This window comes from Clinocottus analis, unplaced genomic scaffold (genome assembly GCF_023055335.1).
Source record: "Clinocottus analis isolate CAN_PGR_092001 unplaced genomic scaffold, fCliAna1.0.p SCAF_13, whole genome shotgun sequence".
NCBI classification, from domain to species: Eukaryota; Metazoa; Chordata; class Actinopteri; order Perciformes; family Cottidae; genus Clinocottus; species Clinocottus analis.
In genome coordinates this window covers 17490975-17517226 of record NW_027175854.1, presented here as the reverse complement: position 1 = coordinate 17517226, position 26252 = coordinate 17490975, and the positions used below count along the sequence as shown (strand labels likewise).

General features: G+C 42.4%; 1 protein-coding gene across 3 annotated transcripts; it reads right to left on the bottom strand.

Moving 5' to 3' along the window:
- Positions 1 to 120: 120 nt before the first annotated feature.
- Positions 121 to 19296, bottom strand: LOC137783860 (ceramide transfer protein-like). 3 transcript variants are annotated; one of them, XM_068574198.1, is made up of 17 exons: positions 18940 to 19296; positions 17333 to 17467; positions 10178 to 10294; positions 9937 to 10002; positions 7547 to 7654; positions 7273 to 7411; positions 6196 to 6279; positions 5755 to 5903; positions 5549 to 5641; positions 5373 to 5459; positions 5179 to 5271; positions 4584 to 4679; positions 4175 to 4307; positions 3177 to 3247; positions 2947 to 3075; positions 2726 to 2855; positions 121 to 1644 (listed from the first exon to the last, which is right to left on the bottom strand). In XM_068574198.1, the coding sequence occupies exons 1-17, from the start codon at positions 19048 to 19050 to the stop codon at positions 1517 to 1519; spliced, it is 1869 nt and encodes a 622-aa protein (XP_068430299.1). In that variant the 5' UTR covers positions 19051 to 19296; the 3' UTR covers positions 121 to 1516. The 3 variants fall into 3 exon arrangements, with proteins under 3 accessions (XP_068430299.1, XP_068430300.1, XP_068430301.1); XM_068574199.1 differs by having other exon boundaries at positions 7273 to 7408; XM_068574200.1 differs by lacking the exon at positions 9937 to 10002.
- Between the last annotated feature and the right edge of the window lie 6956 nt (positions 19297 to 26252).

Sequence of the window (26252 nt, the reverse complement as noted above, 5' to 3'; positions counted from 1 at the left end):
TATGCCTTTATAATACAACATAATATATACTATGAATAAAACTACACATCCCTTTAAAAAAGTCGTGAACAAATGGATCCAAATGTGTATAAGTGGAGGATAAACTTATTTATTTCACTGTTAAACGGAGCAGATGAAGTGCGACGCTGTCACAGTACATTTGTAAGTTGATCCCACAGCATTATGTACACAAAGTGTTTCTAACTATATACAGTATTACTTTCACTAGAATTAGAAATGTCTGCTTGAAACCGACTTCTTCTCCATCATCTGGCTTCACTCTCGCCCACATCGTTCTGTCTGTCATCATAGATATGGGCCAAGAAAAATTAAAGTACCGTGCAAGTACTGATGCTTTATTTTAAATCAAACGGTGTAACTTTGAGCCTGCAGAACGGAAAAGTCCAGAAAACATCTCAAAGTGCGAGAACGCGGATGAAGAACAACTTTTAAGTACATGAACAGAGTAGAGCCGCACTCTGGACTTGTTGTGAAGTTAAATTTAAAAAAACACAACGAGCTTTCGGTGTGAAAAACCCAAAATGAAGTGTCACCTCGTGTGTTGAATCAGTAAACGATGATCAAGACAAGTTTTAACTGACAAGGGAAACTCAGCCATGAGGCACTTACTAGTGATTTGGGAGGTGCAGCCTCCATCCGCTCTGAAACTAGATTCTCCTGCGACTCTAAGGCATTTGGGCTGAACTCCAGTCGCAGAAACTGTCTGACCTCCGGAGAAATGTTAGTGACGCTATTTACATGGAAAAACATTCAAAGTATGTGCTGCGACGCGACGACAGTTTACAACGACACGAATATAAAGCCGAGCGAAAGATGCACGCAAAACAAACCGCTGTTTTGTCCATTGGAAAAAAAAATCAACACACACACACACACACACACACACTCCTCTGGGCATCGCGACTCCATCGGCGCCAACGAAGGGGCGCTTTCATGAGAGGGGCGGCGGCCTACAGAGGTCAAGTCTTAGATCATAGGGGTCACGAGTCGATGACGGCCCTCTGGACTTAAATCAATCGGTGATGACCGACGAGCAAAAGTTGGCAGCTCAAAAATAAAGCCGTGAAATAAAACTATGAAACGAGAATATAACATTTCAGTCTATTGGCAAAGGATGTCTCTTTTTTCTTTACAAACTTCTTATTGAACATACATACATACATACATACATTTATATATATTAATATATCTGTAAGAAAAGAGAGGGAGGGTTCTCTCATGATGGGAGGGTTCTCTCATGATGGGAGGGTTCTCCCGTGACGGTAGGGTTCTCTCGTGACGCTCGCATACAATCTCTGATTCAACGAAAGCTCATGAGTATTTTTATCACAATGAAAATGTGGGAGAAACAAAAACAGGCGGCGATCAATTAACTCAAATATTCTTTCTGGTGGACGTCTTCTCAGAGGTCACGGGGTCGAGCCGGAGGGGAGGGTAGGGGAGGGGTTGTGTGTAGTTGTGTCTTTGTGCGGCGGCGATGCGATGCGTGGATCCCTCAGAATAAGATGGGTTTGCCGGCGGTCTTCTCCTGGACGTAGGAGGTGAAGCGCTTGAGGAACTTGGGGTACTCCCTCTTCGCCACGGCCCGCAGCACCGAGGCCGGCGCCCAGCCGCCCGGGTTCACTGCAAAGCAAAAAAAATTATTGAAGAAAATTAAAAAAAAATAGGACCCCCCCTCCCCCCCAAAAAATAATAAATTAATAGACTTTTTTCTTCTTTTTTTCTTGACGAATTAGGACCAAAAAATTGATAAAAAAAATGAAGAGTTTTTTTTTCCTTGACGAAAAAAAACAAAAAACATCTCAGCAACACGTTATTTCATCACTTTGGTTTTACAATACCTTCATTTAAATGTAAATATGTATTGTTCATACAACAAAACAAGTACAAGTCACATAATAGTCCAATCTTGTTTCAATTCACATATTCTTTTAATTTAACATTGCAAGCACTGTTTTGTATTCAAGTGTTCTTGTTAGACAGCTTGGCAATGTCCACCACCTGTCAGCCTGTTGATGGTTACTTTAAAGTAAATAATTCATTCAATATATGTGTGGACTTTGCATTTTACTCAGTTCTTAAAAATGTTCAATGGAAGGACAACAATGTACTAATATACATATATTAGCTACAATTATATTTAGGCTGAAACTGTAATTTTGAAAATTGTAGTCAGTAATCAAGTTCTCATTTCTCTCCTGCAATGAAACAGGAAATGTTTTTTTTTATTTAAAATTGAAGAAAAAAAAATAGAAAAAAAATCACTAATTTATTTTTTAGTCCTAATTTAAAAAAAAAAATTAGGACCCAAAAACTTTTTTTTGTTCATTGCCTTTTTTTTTTTACTTGAAAAAAGGCAACAAAAAGGATTTTTTATTTTTTTTTGCCGGAAATGGGCTTGTATACATTTCTCTCCTGCAATGAAACGGGAACGTTTTTTTGTTGTTGAAAAAAATAGAAAAAAAAGTTGCTAATTATTTTTTGGTCCTAATTTAAAAAAATAAAATAAAAATAAAATTAGGACCAAAAAAAAAAAAAAAAATCATTGCCTTTTTTTCCTTTTTTTTAAAAAAAAAGGCAAGAAAAAAAAAAAAAAGATTAATTTTAATTTTTTTTGTCCTAATTTGTATTTTTTTTTTTTGCGCGGGAATGGGCTTCCATAGAGCTTCTATAGAAATTCCCAAAAGCACAGGTTGATACGCACCGTTGGCCACGTAGGTGATTTTACACAGGATGTTGTCTCTGCTGATCTCCTTGTCGCCCTCCGGTGGGCTGACCAGGGTCTGACAGATCATGCCGATGTTGATTTTGGCTCGGACGCAGCGGCCGGACGGCTGCGGGGACGAGAGGCGGGACGGAGCGTGAGGAAGCCGTCATTCAAAACAATAATCTATAACTTCCTGGTCGGCGTGTGTGCCGGCTCACCTGAGCGTCGTCGTGGTCCACGGAGAAGTTGCAGACCAGCCAGGTGTCCGGGTCGTTCTCGTTGTTGGCCAGGATCTTCCTCATGGCGGACAGGTACAGCACGTCCCTCTGAGACGCCGGCCACACCCGCTGCCACGCAGAGACACGGCGCGTCATTTCAGATCCTACACATGCCCCGCCCCCTCTAAACATGCCCCGCCCCCCCCCCGTGAGCGAGCGGCGGCTCTTACCTTGTGCGTCTGATACACGATCGCCACGTTGTCCGACAGCGTCTCCACGACGTTGAAGTTCTCAATCGTGGCTGGAAGAGGAAGAGAGCGTTTTAAAATGAGAGTTTCCTTAAATGGGTTTCTACTGAAGGAGGTAAAGTTTGGAACAACGCCAACATGGATGTGACAACGGTAGACAGTCACAGGTGTGAATGAAATATTTATATATGGAAGATGTATGTAAAAAAAATTAAAGAAAATGTATGAGAAAAAGCCCCCTCAAAAAAAAAAAAACTATAAAAAATATTATTTATTATTATTTTTTCTATATGGAAGATGTATGTAAAAAATAAAGCCCCCTCAAAAAGAAGAAGAAATATATATATATATATATATATATATATATATATATATATATATATATATATATATATATATATATATATATATATATATATATATATATATGGAACAGGATGGAAGATGTATGTAAAAAATAAAGCCTCTCAAAAAGAAAAAATATATATATATATATATATATATATATATATATATATATATATTCATTTCTATATATATTTTTTTCTTTTTGAAGGGGCTTTATTTTTTACATACAACTTCCATATAGAAAAAAATAAATAATATTTTTTTTTCTTCTTTATTTCAAAAATAATTTAATTGATAATAATTTAGAATAGGACTATACAAACATTTTTTGCTTCTACCTTTACCTTTGCAGTCTCTGTTTTTGTATAGTATATATAATATTGTATTAATAATTGACTGAATAAAACACACAAACAAAACAAACAAATCTTAATAGTTGTTAACTAGCATTGACTTCAGAATATTCTCTGTCTTCATTTTTTCTTAAACGCACCAAATTCTGTCCTCTCAAAGTGACCCAAAAGAAGAGTTTTGCACGATCAATGTAACGGCTACTGTGTTGTGACATCATCTCTTGTACTAATATCTGTAAGACGTCTCCTTCCTGGTTGCTTGGTGGTTAAAGGACTCACTCTCCCAGTCGTTGCGGTACGTCGTGTCCCAAAAGTAGTGGCAGACCTCGTGGCCGGTCACGCCCTTCACTGAATGAGTGGCCTTCAGCGGGTCCAGAACGATCCCGTTTTCTTCCACCTCTCTCCTGTACACCTGTGCACACACACACACACACACACACACACACGAGAAATGAAGTTAAATCATTGTCTAATGTTGTAGATTTTGTTTTTGATTTGACGAGAACACTGAGGTCCAAAAGTTCCCGTGAAATGTTATTTACAAAACAAATGAGTTTACTTGAGACTTTTTATATAAATCATTTCCTACTTTAGTGTATGACACATGAATATAAATATGTTCCACTAAGTGACTTACAGTTAGAGGAACCTGAGTGATATTTTCTTTCACAAATCCTCTTCCTCATACCTTCATTTCTCCCTCTTCCACAACCAGCTGCCAGTTGGCGTCTCCACCGACATCCTGCAGTGAGTAGGTCATGTGACTCTGCACCATCTCCTCCACCTATAACACGGCCAGGCGCAGAGAGAGCGAGAGAGCGAGAGAGAGAGAGAGAGAACATTACATAACGACTTGAAAAGGCCCTCAGACACCAGCGTAGTTATTCTACACGTCTGGTTTTCCTGGACAAAAGACAACAATTGAACTAAATCTAAAAAACGCAGCGCATCGATGTACCGAGCCGGCCTGCATTTCTAACATGCGTGTTACAGTTTTCTAGACGTGAGCAATCATCCATTCACACGGATATAATGGGGAGCTCGTGCTTCACGCCGCCTCGTCCATTAATGATGAAGCGCACGGCGTTACCGGGGGATTCAAGTGAGCCGTCGGCAGCGAGTTATTGCCTCTGCGCTGCCTCGGTGGACACGGTGAGGGGCGCTGACTATCAGAGCGGGGGAGGACTGAGAGGTGTGTGGGATGAGAACATTGCAGTAGAGGTGGAGGTGGAAGCAGCTCGTAAAGGTGTGCGTAGTTTTAAAAGGTCGGAGGTCGTGATTACCTTGTCGGAGAATCTGTGAGCGCCGATGCTGGAGTAGACGTCTCCGGGGGGAACCGGGCTGGAGCGATGTAATCGTATCTTCTCCGTGTGAGACTGGACACAAACGACAACAATCCACTACTTTTTAATATATATACACACACGCACACACACACACGCACACGGCCATCAACGTGCATCTCGCCGTCTCTGACCTGCTCTTCTATTTTGTCCTGTCGGTCGAGAGCGGCTTCGACCGCGTCGAAAAACTCGTCCTCGTTGATGAGGCTGTTCGGACCCTCCTGAAAAAACAAGGTGGAGAGGGAACGTCGCTTCAAAAAGGTTCTGACGCAGACGTCACGTGGCATCGTGGATTAATCCTATACTTCACCTCGTAATCCGGACCTCCAAAGTGAGACTTTTTCTTCAACTCATTCAGGGCTGATTTATAGCCCTCCTCTATTCGGCGTCGCTTCTCCATCTCCTACAGAATCATTAAACAAATCCATTAACTTTCCCTCCAGATACCCGCTTCTCTACTAAAACTACTAACTACAAGTACATGCAATACAGATGAAACGAGGCTCGTTAGCTCACTTTATCCACTCGTTTTTGCCAGCTGTCCTCTCTCTTCACCATGAGGTCGATGCAGTGGGACAACGTGGCCAAGATGCCGGCCGTGGTGGCCTTGAAGGTGATGGCCTCACCCTTAAAGTCTATGCCCTTGGGACTCACGGACTGGAACACTGCACAGAAGAGGAGCAGGGGACTAAAACAAAATGCAACTCGAGACAAAAATATTCTCTATTTTCACACCAGTGGGCAATCTAGTTAAAATGACTCCATACAAACTCAATATTATATTGCATTAGCGATGGGAAACACGTCTCCTACATGATTCTTTTTAGTTTTTGACAGTTATGATCATTTCAAATTGAGTAATTTGCCTATTTTGTTTTTTTTGTCTGTGCTCTTCTGGCTTGTGCTTGATGGTTATGAAGATTCAGGGTTTTAGAAAAATACTTCTGCATTGCTCACATTTTTCTTTGCTGCCGTGGTTGTTGTGCAGAAAGTCTCCATCTGTCCGGGTGTTGGGGAAGTCATCTTCATCGTCCTCCACGACTGGGGAAAAAAGAAGAAAAAAAAGAGAAGAGAAATCAAGTTTCAGAGAGGAAAGACCAACACTTTTCCTTCTGAAAGTCAACCAGTTTATTCACAACTAAAGACACAGCTCAGGCGACCGGCGAGAGCTCTGCTGCGCCGGACACCATGACAATGGTCTGGTTTCATCTTTAGAATGGAGAGAGGGAGGAAGGGAGAGAGGGAGGGAGAGAGAGAGAGAGGGAGGTGAGGAGAACAAAAGCAGGGCTTCATCCACTGTGGTCGTCCAGCAGCAAATGTTCAGCCAGCCAAGATGGGGTGAGAGTGAGGGGGCTTGTAGAATAACTGCTGTCTGAGTCACACACACACACACACACACACACACACACACACACACACACACACACACACACAGTGTGGAAAATGCAATCTAAATATTTTTACGTTAGAGACAAGTTAACTTTTTTTTTTAATCAAGTCTCATTTTTAATTTAATTTTAAACATTTACTTTTCTATACCATTTCATCCACACATCAGCTAAACCTACATTGAATATAGAAGATATGACTATAGGACAAAATGATTTATTATTTTCATGATCTATTCATCTGCTTGGTTGGTTACTCGATTTATCAATTAATTGTGTCGTCAATAAAATGCCTAAAAGCTGTGAAAAAAGCTCATTATAATTTATTGGATGTGCCATCTTCAAATTGTTTTATAAAAAGCAAAAAGCATTCAGTTTATTATCAAACATATGAAAAAAGAAAAGCATTGAATCCTCGTCTAGAGAAGCTGCAAAATAGTGGCTAATTATTTTTAAATCGATTGACTAATTGATCGTTTCAGCTACAAAATAAAAGCTTGACTTCAATTAAAAAGGAAGTGCAGGAAGATGTTTTTCCCCAGAATAAAATGAGCTTCACTTCTCGCCTGAAAGCACAACCATCTGCCCCCCCGACAGAGGAGCAGACTATTTGTTAAAGAGGCGTGTGGATGTCTGCGGGTCGTACTTTTATCCCTCTGCAGCTCGTCCTTCGTCACGGCGTCTGAACAGCCGTCAAAGTATTTCTGAAGCGTGTCCACCTGCCGGCACAAGATGTCTCTGAAGGTCTCCATCTCCGCCAGCTTCTCCCTCAGGCTGTGACCCTTCTTAAAAGAGACAAGAAAGAAAAGGTCAGGCCTTTGTCTACAATCAAACGGACCACAAATCAACCTGGAATTCCAGGTGTGTTTCGGACCAGAACAACAGAATATGTGTGTGTGTGTGTGCATACAAATGCTCACCTTGAAGGAGGAGGTGGAGGTGGCGGAGAAGCCGCTGGTGGCGGATGTGAGCGACAGCATGGAGCCATGTCTCCGCAGACTGGACTCGGATCCGTATCCAGAATCCGCCTGCGAAGAAACCGGCGAGTTAACGAGATCGTTGAGGAGGAAACAAACTTAATAAAATGCTTTTAATCCAAACTAAATATCATGCATGAGGAAAACAACTTGACCCCTCTCCTTCCCTCCAAAAACACTGCAATAATTCAGCAGTTGTGCGTCCCAGCTGTTCGGATGTTTTAAACACCGCATTAATATTTAATTAATCAGTTTGTTCTCTACCCGTCAAGTACCACATTCAGGAAGTGTTTTTTAAAATGCATTTGTGCAAACGAGGTTGAAGCCAGCTGCACAAAAACAGTTTTCCAAGAAAGCCTTGGTAATATGTGTCGCGCTGTCGTGACACCCTTCACACAACCTCAAAAGCCACAGACCATGACACACATCCAGCGACCATGGCAACACAACAAGAAGCATCAGCCGACTTCCCGTAAAGCCGACCGGTTCCCCCTCCTCCGGTTACACAACAGCCCGGCCGTCAAAAGAGCCGATGTGGCCGATCGGTTCAGATCTACTGGTGTGAAACGGTTGAAGCGTTGCTTCCGCTTCCGACCACCAGGGGGCATAAAACATCAACGCACGTGACCGTTATGGGGTTACTGCCGGTCATCAGCCAGAAGTAACTCCGCCTTGCATTTGCATGGCTTTCAGTCGGTGTCGCTTGCCCTTTAACCAACATACTGCTTCCCCACTGACTCCATCAGCACAGATTGTGGGCTCAATCTGTTTGACGAGAGGGGGGGATGAATAAATATCGAAAGCAAGCAAAGCTTTTGTTGCAGCGAGTAAAAGATTGGCTCAAAGTCTCATGTCAAACATCTCAACTGCACGGTAAAAGGTACACACATGCAAGATAACCACGGAGTAACTGAAAGAGTGTGATTATGTGTCGGCTGAATGAAGCCTAAGTGCACTCGCATGACTGCTTTTTGGACAAGAGGAGGAATAAAAAAACCTGGCGCTGATTAAAAAAACAAACAAAACAAAAAAAATGCTTCGCTGAGCATCAACAGATTTATCCAGGTCACAAAGAAAAGCTAGAAAATTGTCATAAAAAGACGACGCTACGCTACTAGAATTGACGTCACGTGGCTGTCGCTGCACGTTTAAAAGAAGACACACAACAAGCACAGCTTCCTTCAACAGGGTTGAGATGTTTCACGCTCTCGAGGCCGTGCGTGGTCGCTGTGTGTTGTGTTGGGTCTCCTTGGGAACGCCGGGCTGCTCAGTGCTGCTGTGAGTAATGTGGCAGCCGAAAGGGGGAAGCGGAGCGTTTTGTTTTTTTTTAAAGGAAGAAGTGGTGAGTCATCGTGGGTGGGATGGTGTGTGTAAGGTATGTGGATGAGTCACAGCGGCTCCCCCTGGTCCTAGGACAAGTGAGTGAGGTGGAAAGAGAGCAGGGGGGGGCGTGAGGGAAGAGGGGGATTTCCCAAAACGACTGACCGCGAGTAAGCGTGTCTGTTGTTTTGGCAGACGGGCTTGAAGGTGTGGCGACCGCCTTCTACTCATCCACGCCAGACACACTCAACTGTTGCTTCACTCTGGATTATTATGTCTGGCTGGGATTCACACGTTCGGATCCGTGTTTTATTTTAAAAACAACAACTTTTTGTTGAATTCAAGCAATCACGTCCTCTCGGGTTCGGATGAATCACGCCATGAGGCGCTCGCTCGTCACGAGGGATTCTCTCTTTCATCAACAATGCGGAACGTCGCGAATATATTTGATGGTTGTTTGCTGTGTGTTTATGAGCATAAACCTCTTCTATAGGTCTTCACTGCCTCCATTGTCTTCTCCTCAGCCGTCACAACCTGCTTCCTTTGTGCCCTCACATTGCCAGAGGACAATGGGTGCTACTTTCGCTCTTCACAGAGGCTTTCCACACTAAAGGTTGAACTTGTATTTTCCGCCCTGTGTCAATTCACTTTGCAAACAACAAAGCAAGGACACCTTGCCGACAGTCCAACCCGCTCTCCTCCAGGACCGGTCACACCCCAGAAAAAACAATAAAACGGTTCTCTCTCTCTTTCGGTTGTTTGTTTTAAGCGGCTTTAAAGTCCCGTAACCCTTTGTGTTAAATGTCCGTCAATGAAAAAGGGAACAATCACAAACGCCGCGACGATTGTTAGTCCAAGGTTAAGACGACTTCCAGCCGAGCGTAAAAGCCTTTAAATGAGCCAGACTTATGGACAACGTTAACACAAACACACACTTGCTACTACAGAGTAGGTGCAGAAGAAGACGAGTGAAGCGCTTGTTTAGTCCGAACAAAACTTGCCAACAAACGCACCAGTGGTGGAGGGATGAATATTGTCCCCTGGATTCCTCCCTTCTCTCTCCTCCCCTCTCTGATCGTCTGATAGAAACACACACACACACACATGCATGCACACGATAAACACACACGCATACACAAATCCAACCTTGTGTCAGGTGATATGTATTTGTTGCAAAGGTGACAAGGATTTGGTTTCCTTTTGACAGCAGCAGTGTGTTGTCTGCTGTGTTGTGAGAGTGTGTGTGTGACTCACTCTGTGCAACTCAACGGAGTCGATCCACTGGTGTCTGTGCTCCGGGTCTTGTGCTCTCAAGTACCACACGCTGTCGTTTACGCTGATGTCCAGCCGGCACTCGTCAAACTCATGAGGCTAGAAAGAAAAAGGACAAAATGTTTAGTCAGTGCGTGTTGAAGAAGTACAAGCTGTTGATGTTTTAAACATCTCCATTTTCGAGCATCAGATGGACGCAGGAGGCAGGATCAGATAACGAGGTCAGACATTTCTTCAGCTTGCTGTCGTCATCTTCTTTTCATAGAAGGAGGAAACACAAATCTTTCCCCCCAGTCCAGGAAGTGCAAAGACAGGCCCCCGTGTGAGAGGTGGCGATCGATGTAAATAGCCATTAAAAAAAATGACACTGAAATAGCAAACTGCTTTATCTCTCCATCTGTTCCTGGGAGGGCTTCAACAACTGGAAAACATGGCGATCCCGCCCGCAATGTGACGGGAGTAGGATTTCTCTCGAAGTATAGGCCTATATCAATAAATCTCACAGAGATAGAGGACAGAGGAGAGTGCACCAGACGCACAACAGCCTCCACGTTTCAGACGACGTCCCAGAGGAGTGGAGGATAACTGGCCTTTTAAGGAAACCTGCAGGATGGAGCATATCTCTAATGGCCCTCCAGAGCACTGTCAGCGCTGTGAAACTGCTGTGTTGGCATGGCCGGGCAGCAACCAGGGACTGTGTGTGTGTATCTGTATGTCTGTGTGTGTGTGTGTGTGTTGGTAGAGGGCATAGGTGGAGGGAATGGTGGTGACAGCAATGGTTTTGATTTACCTGTGTAGTATTTACCAAATGAGCCAGGCCACCGCTACATGGGTGGGCGCATCGCTAAATCACTCTCAAGGACTCATCGCAGCGGAAGAACCGGCCGATGTATACGAGCGAGAGCCGAGCTCGTTCAGAGAGCAGCTCCAGGAGGACAAAGACAAAAAGAGCGATGGAGCAGGAATGCCAGACTGCAGTTGTTACGCTGTCGGCGAAAGGGAAACCGCATCTCTGCATTCCTCTGTTAGCCACAATGCAATAAACACATCTGGGATCCATAACTTAGGGAGAATTGTAACGCACAATGAGTGGAATCGTTTCCCACGGCGGGCCGAGACTCATTTCCACGGAGAAGCTCTTTCAGAGAGAAATAATGAGCGATGGAAGTTTGTTTGATAAATTTATTGATTCTTTATGCATTATTTTAAGAGTAAAGTAGGGCTCAAATCTTGTATTATGATAGGAGTCTTGACATACACGAGCTGGCATGATTTCTAATAATTTTATAATAAAGTGTGTCAATATGAAATATCCACGTTTTTGTATATTCTTATATATACTGAGAACTTAAATACACTCAGTATTTAGAGCTTCAGTGCACAATAATCTGATTTTTTGATGAAGTTAGCATTAGTGTGCCTGTTAAGACAACGCAAAAACACTTCCATTGAAAGACGTGACATTAACATGGTTTTAAATAATATATTAATACTTTCATATTGATGAATCCTGTCTACCAACTCCATTCAACCTATAAAAAGACGAACATGCTCATAATTAAATTCACAGAGACAAGCTCTAACAATTTGCAAGCTTTTAGTCCAACGCCACCCAGAGTACGCCGGCGCCCAGAGACCACCGGAGACCAAACCATTACCGAGCGTTACGTCGCTCCAGCCAGCTGGCAGAGGAATAAATGGCCCGCTTTGGTGTCATTAGAGAGGTTTTCGTCGGAGGGGCGCGACTTGGCTCCGTTGCCCCGACACCTGGACGTCACCGAGGCCAAGAACAGACGCTCACTGTCAATAATGCACGATATGAGAGGCTCATTTAGAGAGTCACCAGCGCCACGAGCACAAGATCACAAGAGGAAGCGTGAGAGGGGAAGGAAACAAGAGCGTTGCATCCTTATCTTTACAACAGTCTCCTTTCTTAAACGCACAACAACGATAACTAGTTTCAAATCATAACCACAACAGACCCACTCACCCGACTAAAACCACCAGACAAATCCCCAAAAAGCTGTCAATATAATTGTAAAAGAGATCTCTCCCTTGGTATGATCACACCCTAGTAAGACCATGAGGAACGAGCGCTTGGATGGGAGATTTTAGTGTTTTGTGGTTGCTAGGAAAGTGAGAAAATGGACTCCGCTTCATCACCTCCAGACTACAGGGTCATGGGCATCCTGACTGGAAAGGGTTGGGGAATGAAAGCCTGCACTGGGTTTGGAGAAGGTTACTGGGAGACAGAGGCTACAGTAAACAGTCCGTCACAGGAAGGTCATTTTAGCAGCCTTGCGCATCACAAGATGCCATGACATTGATCTTCAGCCTGGACCCCCGTGTGAAAGGCAAGCAGACAGGGGGGGAAAAATTGTTTGGTTTGTGTGTCTGTCTGTCTTGTCTCCTTGTGCATAGGTTGATTAATGAACAACTTCACACACAGACAGTCAATGTAAAAGCAGGTCAATGTGGAGAGCATGAGAACGTCTGACGCACGAGACCTCCAACAGCTAGAAAAAAGAAAAAGGGCGTGAGTGGAAAGTTTAGCTGCGACTGCAGCAAAGCACTTTGGAACCCAGGATCAATGTTTCGATCACGTTGGCGAGTTAAAGGGGTAGTTTGGATGTTTGTTTGTTTTTTACATTGTAAATGTATTACTTATTAATCAGAGTATTGCCTCCAGTGGATGGCGGGAAGCCCCAGTTTGGAGAAGAAGCCGACACTGAGGCAAAGCAAAGCACCGCTGTGGACGGCAACATGTATTTTTAGGCACCCGAAAGAAAAGCCCACATAAAAAAAATGAATATAAAAAAACAAATCAATATCCGTTTAATTGTGTACTATATTTAGAATATTTTCACTGCTTTATCTTGTGGCCAGACCAGGCAGCCCTTTGCTATGCAGAAGGGAAATGAAGGTGAAACTTATCAAGGTTACTTTGAAAACGAAACTTACTGATTTAGGTAGTTCCCAGAAATAAACTATGGACCTCGTACTACCCATCTTTTGGTAATTTGGGTGATTGTGTGATCCCCTCCAGTCTTTACAAAAGCTGCACAAAACAGCTTTTCTGTCTCTATTTTCTTCAAACACAACCTACTCTGCTTCAACAAGACTCGTCTGTCCTCTCCGACCCGTCTGGAGCTGGTGGACGTGTTTGCAGTCACAGTCTACAGAACCGACTGAAAGGGAGCGCCGCTTCAAAATAAAAAAAATAAATGTGATTCTCAATACCTAAAGAAACAAAGAAGGGATACAATGGGGAAACCCCTACAAAAGCTGCACCAGACTGAACGAGAGTTAATTTGTGCAAATTTAAATTTAAGCATTATTTACGCTCTATGAAGATAGAAATTCAGACAAATATACGATCGAGTTCCTTCAGCATTGCTGCCGAGACAACGTCTTTCTGTTGACTCTGGATCCCGATGGCGCCGGAGCAGGAAACAGTGACTCGCCCCAAGTGGTCAGAGTAAAAGACAAGGAAAGGAAAGGTTAAATACACACCCTGGGTCCTCCTCGTGACCACCAATGGTGAGGAAGTCACATGCTATGGAGGAAGAGTCTCCTTTCCTGGCTGAGGACACTTCTGCCGTTTCCACCACAAGCCTGACGTCATTCGTAGTGGCCTAATCAACCTCCACTTGACCTTAAGTAGGTCTTTCCTCTCCTATTTTTGACCGTTATGGAGAGGAAAAGGGCCTCGAAGAACTCAGAAACCACCCAATACTTATAACTACTAGCGATTCACTCAACCACTCCAGCGAGATGGAAGTAGACCAGGTCTTCTTAAACGACCACAGAGCTAAAGATGCTGATAGCGGTAAGCAGCCTTTGAAGCTAAAGTGTTCTGGAGGCCATTACTATCTTATGCACACACACACTCACACACACACACAACGTGGCATTAACGTGTCGTAATATTACATTTCTAAGTCAACTGTCAGTACAGAGTTTTAACTAATTAACGCTTCTATATAATCCAGCCCAGGATAATATTTACTTCTCGGATAACCTTTTTTTTTTAAAACTTCACTGTTCAAACCTTCCAAGTTCGTAACATTAGTTGTGAAATATGTTGGCTGTAAGACTTACTGAACTGGACACCATTATCATGTTCCCTTTGAATGTTGCTGTGAACACACACGACCTACCTAAACTATTGTGCAAACAGGGGCAGGACAAAGAAGTGAACAGAGGATAACGCAATCCTATCCAGCAGCGCCGCAAAACATCCTCCCTTCTGGTTGAGACTGTGTCAAACAGATGCCGTTACCAGTCTGTTGAAATTTAAGGCAGCGTCTAATTGATTGCGTTGTATTGTAAGCTGTTTTTTTGCGGCTCATTAATTCTGTGTCCCACCCTGTATCAATGCTCCTGCTGCGTATGATGGGCACCGGTCACTGAACGAACAGTGGAAAGATCAGTTGGTCACCAGCAACTGGTTCAGCCCATCCTTTCATACTCAATTTCCTCCTTTGAGACATGCTTCCGAGCATTTGCTCTGGTAATCTGTGTTTTCTTGCAGGCCGACCTGAGTTTCACAACGCAACGTGTGACAACTGAAATCCGTGAATGACTCGCAGTGCAATTTAAGCCACAGACTTCCACTTGAAGTCATGACATGTGTGCATTGTGTTTGCACACCAGAGGTGCAAAGACAAGTCCATTAAACTATTGGTCAATACACTTTGAAAGTCAAAGAATTGCTTTGGTAATTGTTTAAAGGAAAAACGCCCCAACATTTGCTGGTAGCAAGACCTTTGAAAGCCGCACCTTGGGCTTAATAAAATATTAACAGGCACGATGAACAGAGAAAATAATTGCGTGGTTTATTAAAATAAAACAATTAATAGCTGTAGTTATCTTATAATTCAGAATTATACTCTGTTTTATTGCCTTAGTGTTACTGGCCTCTAATTGAAGTTCCTAACTCTAAATGTTCTTTTTTTTTTTAATAAATCTATTTCTCTCTTTTTGTTATTATCTGTATTTACTTTATGTTGGACAGGAGATAAACATTTTTTTTTCAAATCTTATGTTTGCACATGTGGAAGAAATTGAGAAATAAAGCTGACTTTGACTAAAGTAGACACATTTAACCACCAAGTGAGAAGTCTCAAAACTAAACATTAAGTATGGCGTAAAAGACAATAAGGAGGAATCAAAAAGACAGAAATAATGATGGAAAAACAAGAAACGTTTCAATAGCTGCCTGTGCATGGCCGTCATCACCTCGAACTCAGGATTATTTACGGCTCAGACTTTTGAGGCCTGTTTCCAGTGGGATGAGAGATGACGACAGGAGGTTAATATTTACATAAGCTGTGAATGGATTAAGCTGAACAAATACAGTTAATAGCAAAGCCTGCTTCATGCAGCATGGGAGCGGTAACTTATTATTTTTTTACGTGTTACTGTTTGGAGAGAGACTCAGACGGAGTATCGGTCAAAGAGTGACCTGAAACGTGATGCAAGGTGAAACAATGTAAACAGCCTACATCAAAAACTGTTGACATGTTTGGTTTTACTTCCTGTACTGAGCAGTGTGTGTGGCGGCCCGTTTTTGAAAAGCCCGATAGGCATGATGGAAGTCTTTGCTTTTGATATAAGCTACTGCTACCGCGGCTCTAATTTCTGGCTCTATCCTATGCAGTGACAGAACATGACTAGTCCCATGACGAAGCGCTGCGGGTCAACGGTAACCACACGGCATGTTGTTTTGAAACCAAAAAACAGTCACCTGACGGGCTGAACGCCCACAAGCAGAACATGGGACATAATCAGGAGTTCTTTGGAGGAAGAACACAGGTTATCACAGCAGATCAGGAACACGTTTGAGAACCCGGGGTAAAGTTCCTCATCTGATTAGAATTGTCAACAGTGAGTTAAGCCTTAGGCCTGCACACGAATCCAGGAAAGAGAGTCTTTCCCTTGTGCATTAAGCAGAAACATATGGTGGATGCCTGACATCTGAATCACACATAATAGATCATATACTACTCAAAAGTATGTGGGAGGATCAGGACGAAAGACAGACGGGTGTGGAGAAAGCTGATGGGGAACAGAAACAGAAAAGTCAGTCTTTGCTTTCGAGATTTCTCATAATGCGCTCCTCATGTGATCAACTTATCCCAGTTATGATGTTTCAGACGGTATATTTCAGCGTACAGAACATCATGGCTATGAGTTAATTGCGTGCGATCTGAGAAAAACCTTTACCACAACTTTGGTTGGTTGGAATTGAAGCAGTATTTCAAAAAGGTCTACAACAACTGCCAAAGCATTAAAACAAGGTTTCCTCCAGACTTTGACTGAAGCATAAAAAGTAGGTCACAGGTGAAACTCTTGGAGCCAATCTTTCTTTCAACATTGAGTTGATTACACGGCTCTTCTATCAGCCTTTATTTACTTTTTGATCAGCTTAATACCGACAACAAAAACTTTCCAAGCATAATCAAAGGAGAGAAAACGGTTTGTGTCGGCACTGAACCAGTGAGTTCATCAGCTGACGGTGACAGTTATTCTTTAGTTAAGTTAATTTGTAATAATTTAATGTAATTTCCCCCAAATTGCTAATGTTTTCCTGATTATGAAGAGGTTTACAAAGCATGTCAACTCTGATTAGCAACATAATTTAATCAGACTGCAGTGATTCGCCTCTACGTTTTGCAGCTCGTCATCAAATATAAAAAGAAGGTCAAACTGTATACCAAATATATCTGCTGTGGTTATCACCTGGCTGTTTGGCTTGCTGAAAGGAAGGTCGAACCAGAGCAACATGCATTCGAGAGAAAATCAGCTGAAGCTGTAGGTGAGGCGACAAACAAGGGTAGTGTGTGGCTACATTTGCAATTTAAATAAGCATCCACAGAGCATCCTCTCAGGTCTTGAATAGCAGAGGATGTGTGACGGTTCCCTTTTTTTCTTACACAAACGGCAGCGCTCATTCTCGTAAAACATTTTGAAAAGGCCGATATTGCACAAAAGAAAAAAGGCTGCACTCCAAACTGCAGCACTTTCTTCAATAACACTCTCACGCTTTCAGTTAAAAGATTGTGGAATATTGGCGCGCGGCTAACAGAACAGGAAGGGCGCTGCTTTGTAGTGAAGGAACTCCATAGTACTCACAGTAATAACCGCTTTGCTGAGGCAGAGGGAACCCCGACAGCCGTACTCGGTCTCATCCTGAGACTTGTAGTAGCTCAGTGTGTTGTTTTTTAGGACCACCCATCGGTCCTGCCATCCATGGATGTAATTTGTCCACTGAAAAAAAAAGCACTTTCATCAATATCTTTGAATGCAGAGGGACAAGAAAGAAAAAAAGCACCTGAATTAATACCACCTTGCTTCAAAAGTCAGGTGTTTTTTTAGACTTCTGCTCTGCATCTTTGTATAGTGATTTAAATAGTTGTGAGGCTGCACGTTGTGGTTGTGTTATTGAAAGGCGTCCAGCTCACGGTGCCTGCCTTATTTACGAAAGGAACATTTAACACCTCTCAAACAAAACTATAAACTACAGCCTTGTCAATCGCCACAGAGTTGAATCAACAGCATTAAAGTTAAATGCATGTATTAAAGGATTATTACATTGGAGAGCAGTATCAATTTTACTGGTAATCTAGTGTACATTTCAACTAAAATCACATGTGTATTTTTGTATTTCTGAGAAAACAAAATTCATACACATGTGGGATTTTATGGACACATTAACCCTCATAGATTTATGACGTGGATAGGGCTTAGTATGATTGAAGAGGTGAGCTCCTCTGGATGCAGAGCTGCTTAATCTCACAATATGCTTGGTTAGCGGGTCAGCATGCAATCTGTTTAGCGACGACCAGTGTACAGTGACATTAATACCCCGTTAGCTTGCCAGCAGCTTAACTAATTAAAACTGTGGTCAATTTGGCCAAAACAACATCTTGCACAAGTGAGCAGACGCATATGGCAAACTGGGTTACCAAGAGTGTGTCTAGCAGGAGACTTAACGGTCCGTTTACCAAAAAAAGAAACCTGATTAACAAGTCCACGGAGTGTTATTTACACAGTTAACAAGCATTGTTTACTTGTACCGGGATCCCACTAAATGTTTCCCTGCACCTGGCATACTGTTGTCAAATCAATATTTACAGCATCACTGGATATTTGCCCATAACACTAACGCCATTTGCTGAATGCACATTGTTATCGTAGGAATAATGCAGCAGGCCTTCTTTAACCTATTTAAATGAGCTCTGTTTGACAGGGAAATACTGAAGTCTGCACTATGCACGCCAGGCAAAAACGACAGCTTAACCGTGACCACCTGATACCAGTGCACAGGTCGAAAAAAATAAATCAACATGCCACATGAATGAACTATGAACATTAACCGACCCTCATCATCACCACACTGTAAACTAATCTCTCTTGTGCAGGGAGCTGCATTGCATAGCCTGCTGTTCGGTTTCAATGAGGGGGGGCTTTCCTTTCGCTTCAGTGAGGATTACCGGTCTGATATTCCCGAGCAGCAAAGGGGAAATGATTCAGTACAACCCCCTAGCTAGCTAACCCTCAAAATAAACATGCCAGGATTTGTCCAACAACACCGAGCCGAATATTTACCTGTCCTCGTTTCACCCCTGGTACGTAAACGCCTCACTGACAGTTATGCCCGCGGGACTTGGCTCGCGACAATTAACCGTTTAAGACTACATTCAGTTCACCATAAAAAATTTTTTAAAAAGGTGACTTACCTTGCTGAGGACTCCGCTCAGGTCGACCATGCCCACAAGATGTCCAGACTCATCTCTGGGCTCGACGTCTTCCTCGGAACCGGAGGAGTTCCAGCTCTGGTTGTCTGACATTTTCTCAACGCTGTTTGTTTATATAAATATATTTATTTATTTAAAAAAAAAAAAAATCCCTCTCCGTTTTTCAGAGAAACGCTGCAGTTTCACTGATGACAGCTCCCCCGTCCACCGCCATGTTCAACTGACGTCCCCGTAGTTTCTTCTTCTTCTTTTTCTTCTTCTTCTTCTCCTCCTCCTGCTTCTTCTTCTTCTTCTCCTCCTCCTGCGCTGGGTGAGCGCGAGCCGCGAGCGCGTGTTCCAGCCAGTGTGGTGCGCAGGGGCGCTGGCTACGGTGACGTCACCAAATCCCCTCCCCGACAGGAAGCAAGCTCCTCCCCCTCCCCCTCTACTGTTTACGGCACTGAAAATAGACCGAGAAGCGCAGGGAAATAGAGCAGGACTACAGGAGAAAATAGGCCAGGAGGGCGACAGCGTGATGCTCCAGATTACCGAAGGTACAATTATTAACCTAATTTAGCTTTAGCATACTGGAAGGGAGTCCCTGAATCTCTCGATGTAGTTAACTTTACAGTGCCATTTATACACCAAAACAGTAGTATTCCCATTTGTATGCAACTTTATAGGCTATTTCTACTCCTCTGGAGTTCAGATTTTTCATTTAAGTTACTTTGCAGATTCAGATTAATAATGCAAAGTATGATCAACCAAAATATTATTATGGGTTATAATTATTCCTGCCTTAATGTGTACAACTATGATAGGTCGCTTGTGAATTTCACCCTTTGTTTTGTCTCCATATTTTTAAAATAATTTTACTGATATATTTTAGTTGATATTGTGCTTTAGAGGTTTGGGCTCCCGAACAGTTAGTTACTCTTATTATATATTGTCTTATACACATTTTCACATTAATGATTTCTTTGAGTCGTAAACCGTCCCACCCTCTACATTTCTATCCAGATAACACTCAAAGACTCAGATAATCGACTTGACCCGCACCGCGTCATCACATATTGATTCACCTGTTGCTTAACTGAACACATGGAAGTGTATGACATCACTTCATCCAGCTCGCTGCAAAACCACGAGAAGACACAAAAACACAAAGGACACAAATACAGAACACTCTTATGGGAAATGAATAAAACTGGTTGGTAAAACTGTTTTTCAGGGCTTATAAAAGTTGTAGATTTGGACACATTTCTCATTAGTGAGCACATTAGTTTGCTCCACTGTAACTGATTTACAGATGATCTGTTATCTTTCCACAGGGGAGGAAGTATTTTTCAAATAATTATACTATGGAGAAATTAAGCACCTCCTCTTCATTACATTCCATTCAATCTTAATCTGTAATGATACATAATCATGTTTTTATTGATGCATGAATGTATTGTCCTTATACACAGGGTTGCACAACAAATGAGTGTTGATGAATTATACTTTTATTAAATATAGTTTTGAGGTACTCCATTTAATGCTTCTTTTTCACTCTACATTGTAAAAAAAATCATTTTGTTCCACTACATCTATGTTTCATAAAAGATACCAACACAGTATTATGCACAGTACATTTACAGGTTAAGATAAGATAAGGCTTAAATAATCTTCAGGCTGAAATTGTAACCTCAGCCATTCATGTTTTTCTACAGTTGCATTTCATTTTTCATCCACATGTTGCATAATCATCACAACATATAATATAACTGGATTATATAATCATATAATCCAGTTATATAATGCGTAATGTGTGCTTTTAGTACTTGATTGCCTGCTATTGTTGTACTTTTACTGAAGGCTTGCATCAAATAATGTAATAACAAAAACAACCGACTTGTTTTTTGTTAATTAGTTACACTTTATATATTGAATTATACACATTTTCCTCATTAATGATTTCTTTGAGCTTTAAACCGTCCGAGCTTCTACATTTTTATCCAGAGTTTAACACTCAAAGAGTCAGATTATCGACTTGACCCGGACAGTGTCATCACGTATTGATTTACCTGTTGCACAACTGAACATGTGGAAGTGTATGACATCACTTCATCCAGCTCGCTGCACAACCACGAGAAGACACAAAAAAAGAGACAAATTCTTAAATCTCTTGATTGAGAAAGAAAGTTTTCAGGGCCTATGAAATGTACAGTGGGACACATTTCTCATTAGTAATCTATCTGGGATAGTGTAACTGCACTGTAACTGATTTAGAGATAATATGTCACCTTTTCCACTTGGGAGGAAGTATTTTTAATGAATTAAATTATGGCGAAATTATAATGAGGGCCTCTGGAGCCCCGGCACAACCCCTCTGCGTCTCAGGAGTCACTTTACCAACCAACAAACACAGCAGTCAGGATCAGCACTTAGTGCAGACGTTTATGAGGCCGAGCCACAGGAACATTAGCAAATATATGTGAGGTCAAAGAGGGTTTCATTTGCTGGGTAAATGTAGATTTATCATCCACTGAAATATCTATTTATACATTATGTTCACGTGTCGGTTGATGGCAACAATCTGCCTGTACTCATACATCAGAGTACATTATTAGCACGTTGCTTTGATGCTTAGAAACAGTTTTAAGTGGAGTTTTTGTTGTTGTTGTCGTCTTACTTTTATGATTTCAATCGAGTCAAATTAACGACATCATTTGTCATGGTTTAAATAGTGAGTAACAGTTTAAGGTGTTGAACTTTCATGCATGTCTTTTATTGTTGTTTAGCTGTGTCTGACTGATTTATATATGTCACACACTCTTTTATGTTCTAAGCCTCTGACATGGATGTTTTTTGTGTCTAACAATGCAGCATAATCTTGTCTATTTCATAGTTATCCTTCATTTTATTTGCTTTGTGTGTGTTGCATTTGTGAGCCTCTGTGTCTTGCTAGTACTAGTAGTAGTCTCAGAGTCTAGTGAATGATGATATGCATTTTAATATTCTCACTCTATTCCCTGTTTGTGCACACATTGTAAAGCTTTGTATAAATAATCGTATTTCTGTTTTTAGGTTTGTTTTCTAACATCTGCCTCTCGGGACGAGATGAAAAATAGCCTCCTGGCTAACTCTGGAGCATTTACAGAAATGTTTTTATTAATGTGCACTGTCCCCTTAGCAAATAAAGCATTACGGCTTGGCAATAAACAGCCCCCTGTGGTTAGATGTATGAGGGGGACGGCGTTATACTCTTTAGTTTAACGTTTTAAAAGGGACATATCATGAAAAACGTCTTTAGACAACAAAATCAGTGTCTTAGTGGGCCGTCCAGTTGAGAAAACAAGTGAACCAACAAACCGTTCAGATTTAACCCCCTCCCCCATGTCACATGCGTCTCATTACAATAAAAGGCCCGGGGCTGGAGAGCTACCTGTGCAGAGGTGCGCTTTATGGTGCGTCTTAAAGGGACAGGCGCTCAAAGGGAGCGCTTCAGCCAGAATGGAGGTATATTCAGACAGCATGACACAAATTATGTGTTTTTTTTAACATTAAAGCATCTAAATATGTTCTAGGAACAAAGTATTACAAGTATGATCCTGATAATGATCGTGCTGTGTCCCCTTTAAGAGTTTTAGCATCATAACAAGTGTCTTAACACATTTAGTCAATAAGAATGTTAAACCGCTCTCTGTCTCCTTACCTCCCTTAACATAAGCCTTTAAAACAGGACTGCACTCATGTGAACCATGAGTCATGTGATAATCCTAGCGCGATTTGGCACAAGCAAGCACACACACACACACACACACAACTTGTGTCCCAACATCCAAGCACACCCGTGTTTCAGTGCGTTATCGGAGAGGAGAGCTGTCGGCCGCATGTCACGAGGTCTTGTGAGTCGGATGCCGCTCGGTGAAATCATGAGACCAGGAAGCAAACAAACCACAAGACTTCTATTAGCGCCACAATCCGACTCTTCTCTTCCATTGAAAGCACAAAGTGTGAGTGGCAGGAAGCTGGGATTTGAAAGCTCACTGATTCAAACTATGCGATAGAAAGCGTACACAAGAGTTGCACTAATGCTTTCTGGAAATATCGCCTGTTTGACAGATTGTTTCCTCTGTCCAAACTTGTATTTAATCAGACGTGAGGGACACACTGTGCAAGAGAAGGAAGCACAGTGTCATAGAAGCAGGTGATAAAATACGTTGAGATCATTATCTGTGAGACGATACCAGTGAAACCAGTCCCGGCCCATCCCATCATTTCTCACGCTGTACCTGTAACTGAACATTTTGGCAGTTTCTCTGCCCCGTGGTGGTGCAGCCTGAAGGGCGTGGACACGACCTGCTCTTTGACCGAATTGGATTTCAGCAGCTGATTCAATCACGGCGGCACACAAACTGTCCCTGCTTTACTGGCTCCGTGATTCATTTAGAGGCCAGGAGTCGAGGACCATGACTCAGGCCGGGCTGATCAAGCGGTAATGTGATTAAGTCACATCCTCTTTCGAGCTGCATATTCCACACGGGTCAGCAGCTCCAAGTGGGCAGGAGGGGAAGGAAGCAGCTGGCTCACCGGGATGGATCATTACACTCCATGCTCATGTCAGACACTTCCTCACGGAAATCATAAGAGAGTAAATCCAGATTTAAATATATATGCTTTTTTGGTTTCAGGCATGTGCTGCCACTCTTTGTGCACTGATGGTTTTGCCTCAACACCTCATACGGTGCCGAGGTAAAGATAATCATGACTCGTGAGCAACAGGCTGTTTTACACCGGCTGCATGTGGACGTGACTGCAGAGCAGTCGAGGTCGAAGGGAAAGTCTTGCGTAAGGAACCTCAGGAAAAGGTTGGATCAGAGTTTGGCCTTCTGCCTCAACGAGATCGCCGGGCCCTCTGCTGGCGGCCCCGAGCTGCCGGACAGACTGCATCAAACTGTGATAAAGTTGTTTGTGTGTGTGTGGTTTCATCTCATCGAGGTAAAGCAGCTGTGACACTAATCCTGACACCACGAGAGACTTTACCGGACGACTTGGTAACTGTCTCCAGGAAACCAGGAGGGGGCCTTGAAGTGTTCACCGGCTGAATGTGTCGTGTCGAGTCTCATTAAATCAAATGCTCTTCTGATTAAAAGCGAGAGCATTTTGTGAAACTCCTGCTTTCTACTTTCTACTTTAGTTCCATTCAAAATACTTTGTTGGGGCAATTTAAGGCAAGAAAGCGTGCAAACAGAAACACACAGATATGCAAACGTGGTAAAATACATTCACAATGATTTGGAGCAGCATGGCGAGCCAGAAAAAATTAATTCAGATGCTTGACAATTATTGTCTTTTAAACAATATTTATTCATGAATTCCAATTTTCTGTACTTCCTTTTTTTTTATTTTTTCGATGCGGTTATAGTTGAATTCCTTTTTCAAAATGAGGCTTGGAGACAGAAGAAAGAGTGAACACCGCCCTCTGCTGGTCGAGGCCAGTACATGCAGTTTAAACCTGCTGCAGTAAAAACATCTCCAGCTTCATAAAAGCTGCACACACACTCATAGTTCGCCGGTCTTTGACTGATGGAGCCCCGTGAGGAGACAATGAAGAGATCGGATCAGTGTGGACGGCATTGTGGAGGCCGTGCAGCCGGTTTCTGTTCTCACTGCCGTCTTTCCCTGACAAAATAGACATATTTTGACTTCACACACTTCTCGAAAAAAGGAGGAAAACTACAGAACTCCTCTGAATCCAGTTGGACCAGTGGAAGTCAGTGTGGTGCTGTGGTTTAAAAACACATCATGATCCCTTTTCTATCTTCCCCCTCGTCCTTTAAAGGGGGCCTCCATGCTGGTGTATAAGTATTGGGAGTGAAAATGGATTGGCATGAACACACACACACACTTGAAGTCCTCTAAAGTACTTTGTCATGCCACACTTGCTTAAGCTATTCCCATAATTGATTTACAGAATCCGACTTGTCTCCTGGAAGACGACACTGAGCTGCTGAACTGTGTGCAGCTTCATAAAGAGGGAACGCGTCCGCGGCGCCGCCGTGATAATCCTGGTGAGCGTCTCAGAGCTGGCGAGCACGAGGAGCACGACGGCTCGACGCCACGTCTTATTTAGCTCCTGTCCCTCACCACGAACACAAACCGCCTGATGCTTGTGACTCAAACAACCGAATCAAATGTGTCAATCAATCTCTATTGAAACTTTACACACAGCTCAAATATTCTGTTTCTCAACATTCCCGTGACGTCATGTCAGACTCTTTTTCTTCCAGCATTACATATCTGAAACTGTCAAACAAAATGTTTCTGAAAGGCCAGTCAATGATTTCATAGAAACTGTTCTAGCTATCAAAATGCTTGTTTTCCCAATAAAGTACAGAGTTTTGTTAATATTTAAAACATAATATATTCTTTCCACGTTAAAAGTGATCTCAAGTGGGCCGGACCAGTAAAATCACGGCATGATAACGCATAAATAACAACAATATTTCTCTATGTTTAAATCATTGGTGAAGGTTTTTGGATGATAAACTCTATTTTAAGGTCTTTCAACAATTAACGAGGAACATAAAGACCAAAAATTCAGACTTCAGCCCTCTGTTTATCTGCCTGGCTCTCCTCCTCTGCAGATTCCCTCCTTTGTGACGCGTTTGTGACGCCACTTTCATGACGTAATCCAGTTTTAACAACTTCCAATACAATAATATCAGTGCTCACATCAACTGTGACTGTGGATCAATGGTTTGCATGTCCGTCTTACAAGCAGAGAATCAGCTTAGTTAGTGTTAATTAAACGTGACTCTTTAAGTCAAAACTTTAAAACTGATAAAAGGTTTAACATAATATGCTATTTTTCACAATGCCAATGCTATTATTTGACAGATGGGTTAGAATCATATTAAAATCTCATTCTGAACCTGGAAAACCAGCAACACCTGACCAGGACACACACTGAAATGGAGATGAAACCCTTTGAGTTCACATCCCCCCGGAAATATTGCAATTATTTAAAAAATACACGCATACATGCAAGTGTTTTTTGTATCATTACAACCTGTAAACAACTAAAATAAGCGGGATACGCCCCCTTTGGATGACACTGACTCCTACGCAGGTTGAACACTGTTGGCGTTTTAGCCCTGCAATAAAAAACTGAGCGAGAAGCCAACCGGGGCCGAGCGGCACCGTTAGAGGCGAAACCGCTGAAATTGAGTTCTTATAGTGTCGCGTGGAAGTGGCCCCTTCAGCCTTTTCACATTTCTATTAGAGCCCCAGTGTTGCTGTCCATAAAGGTAATGAAACACACTTCATAT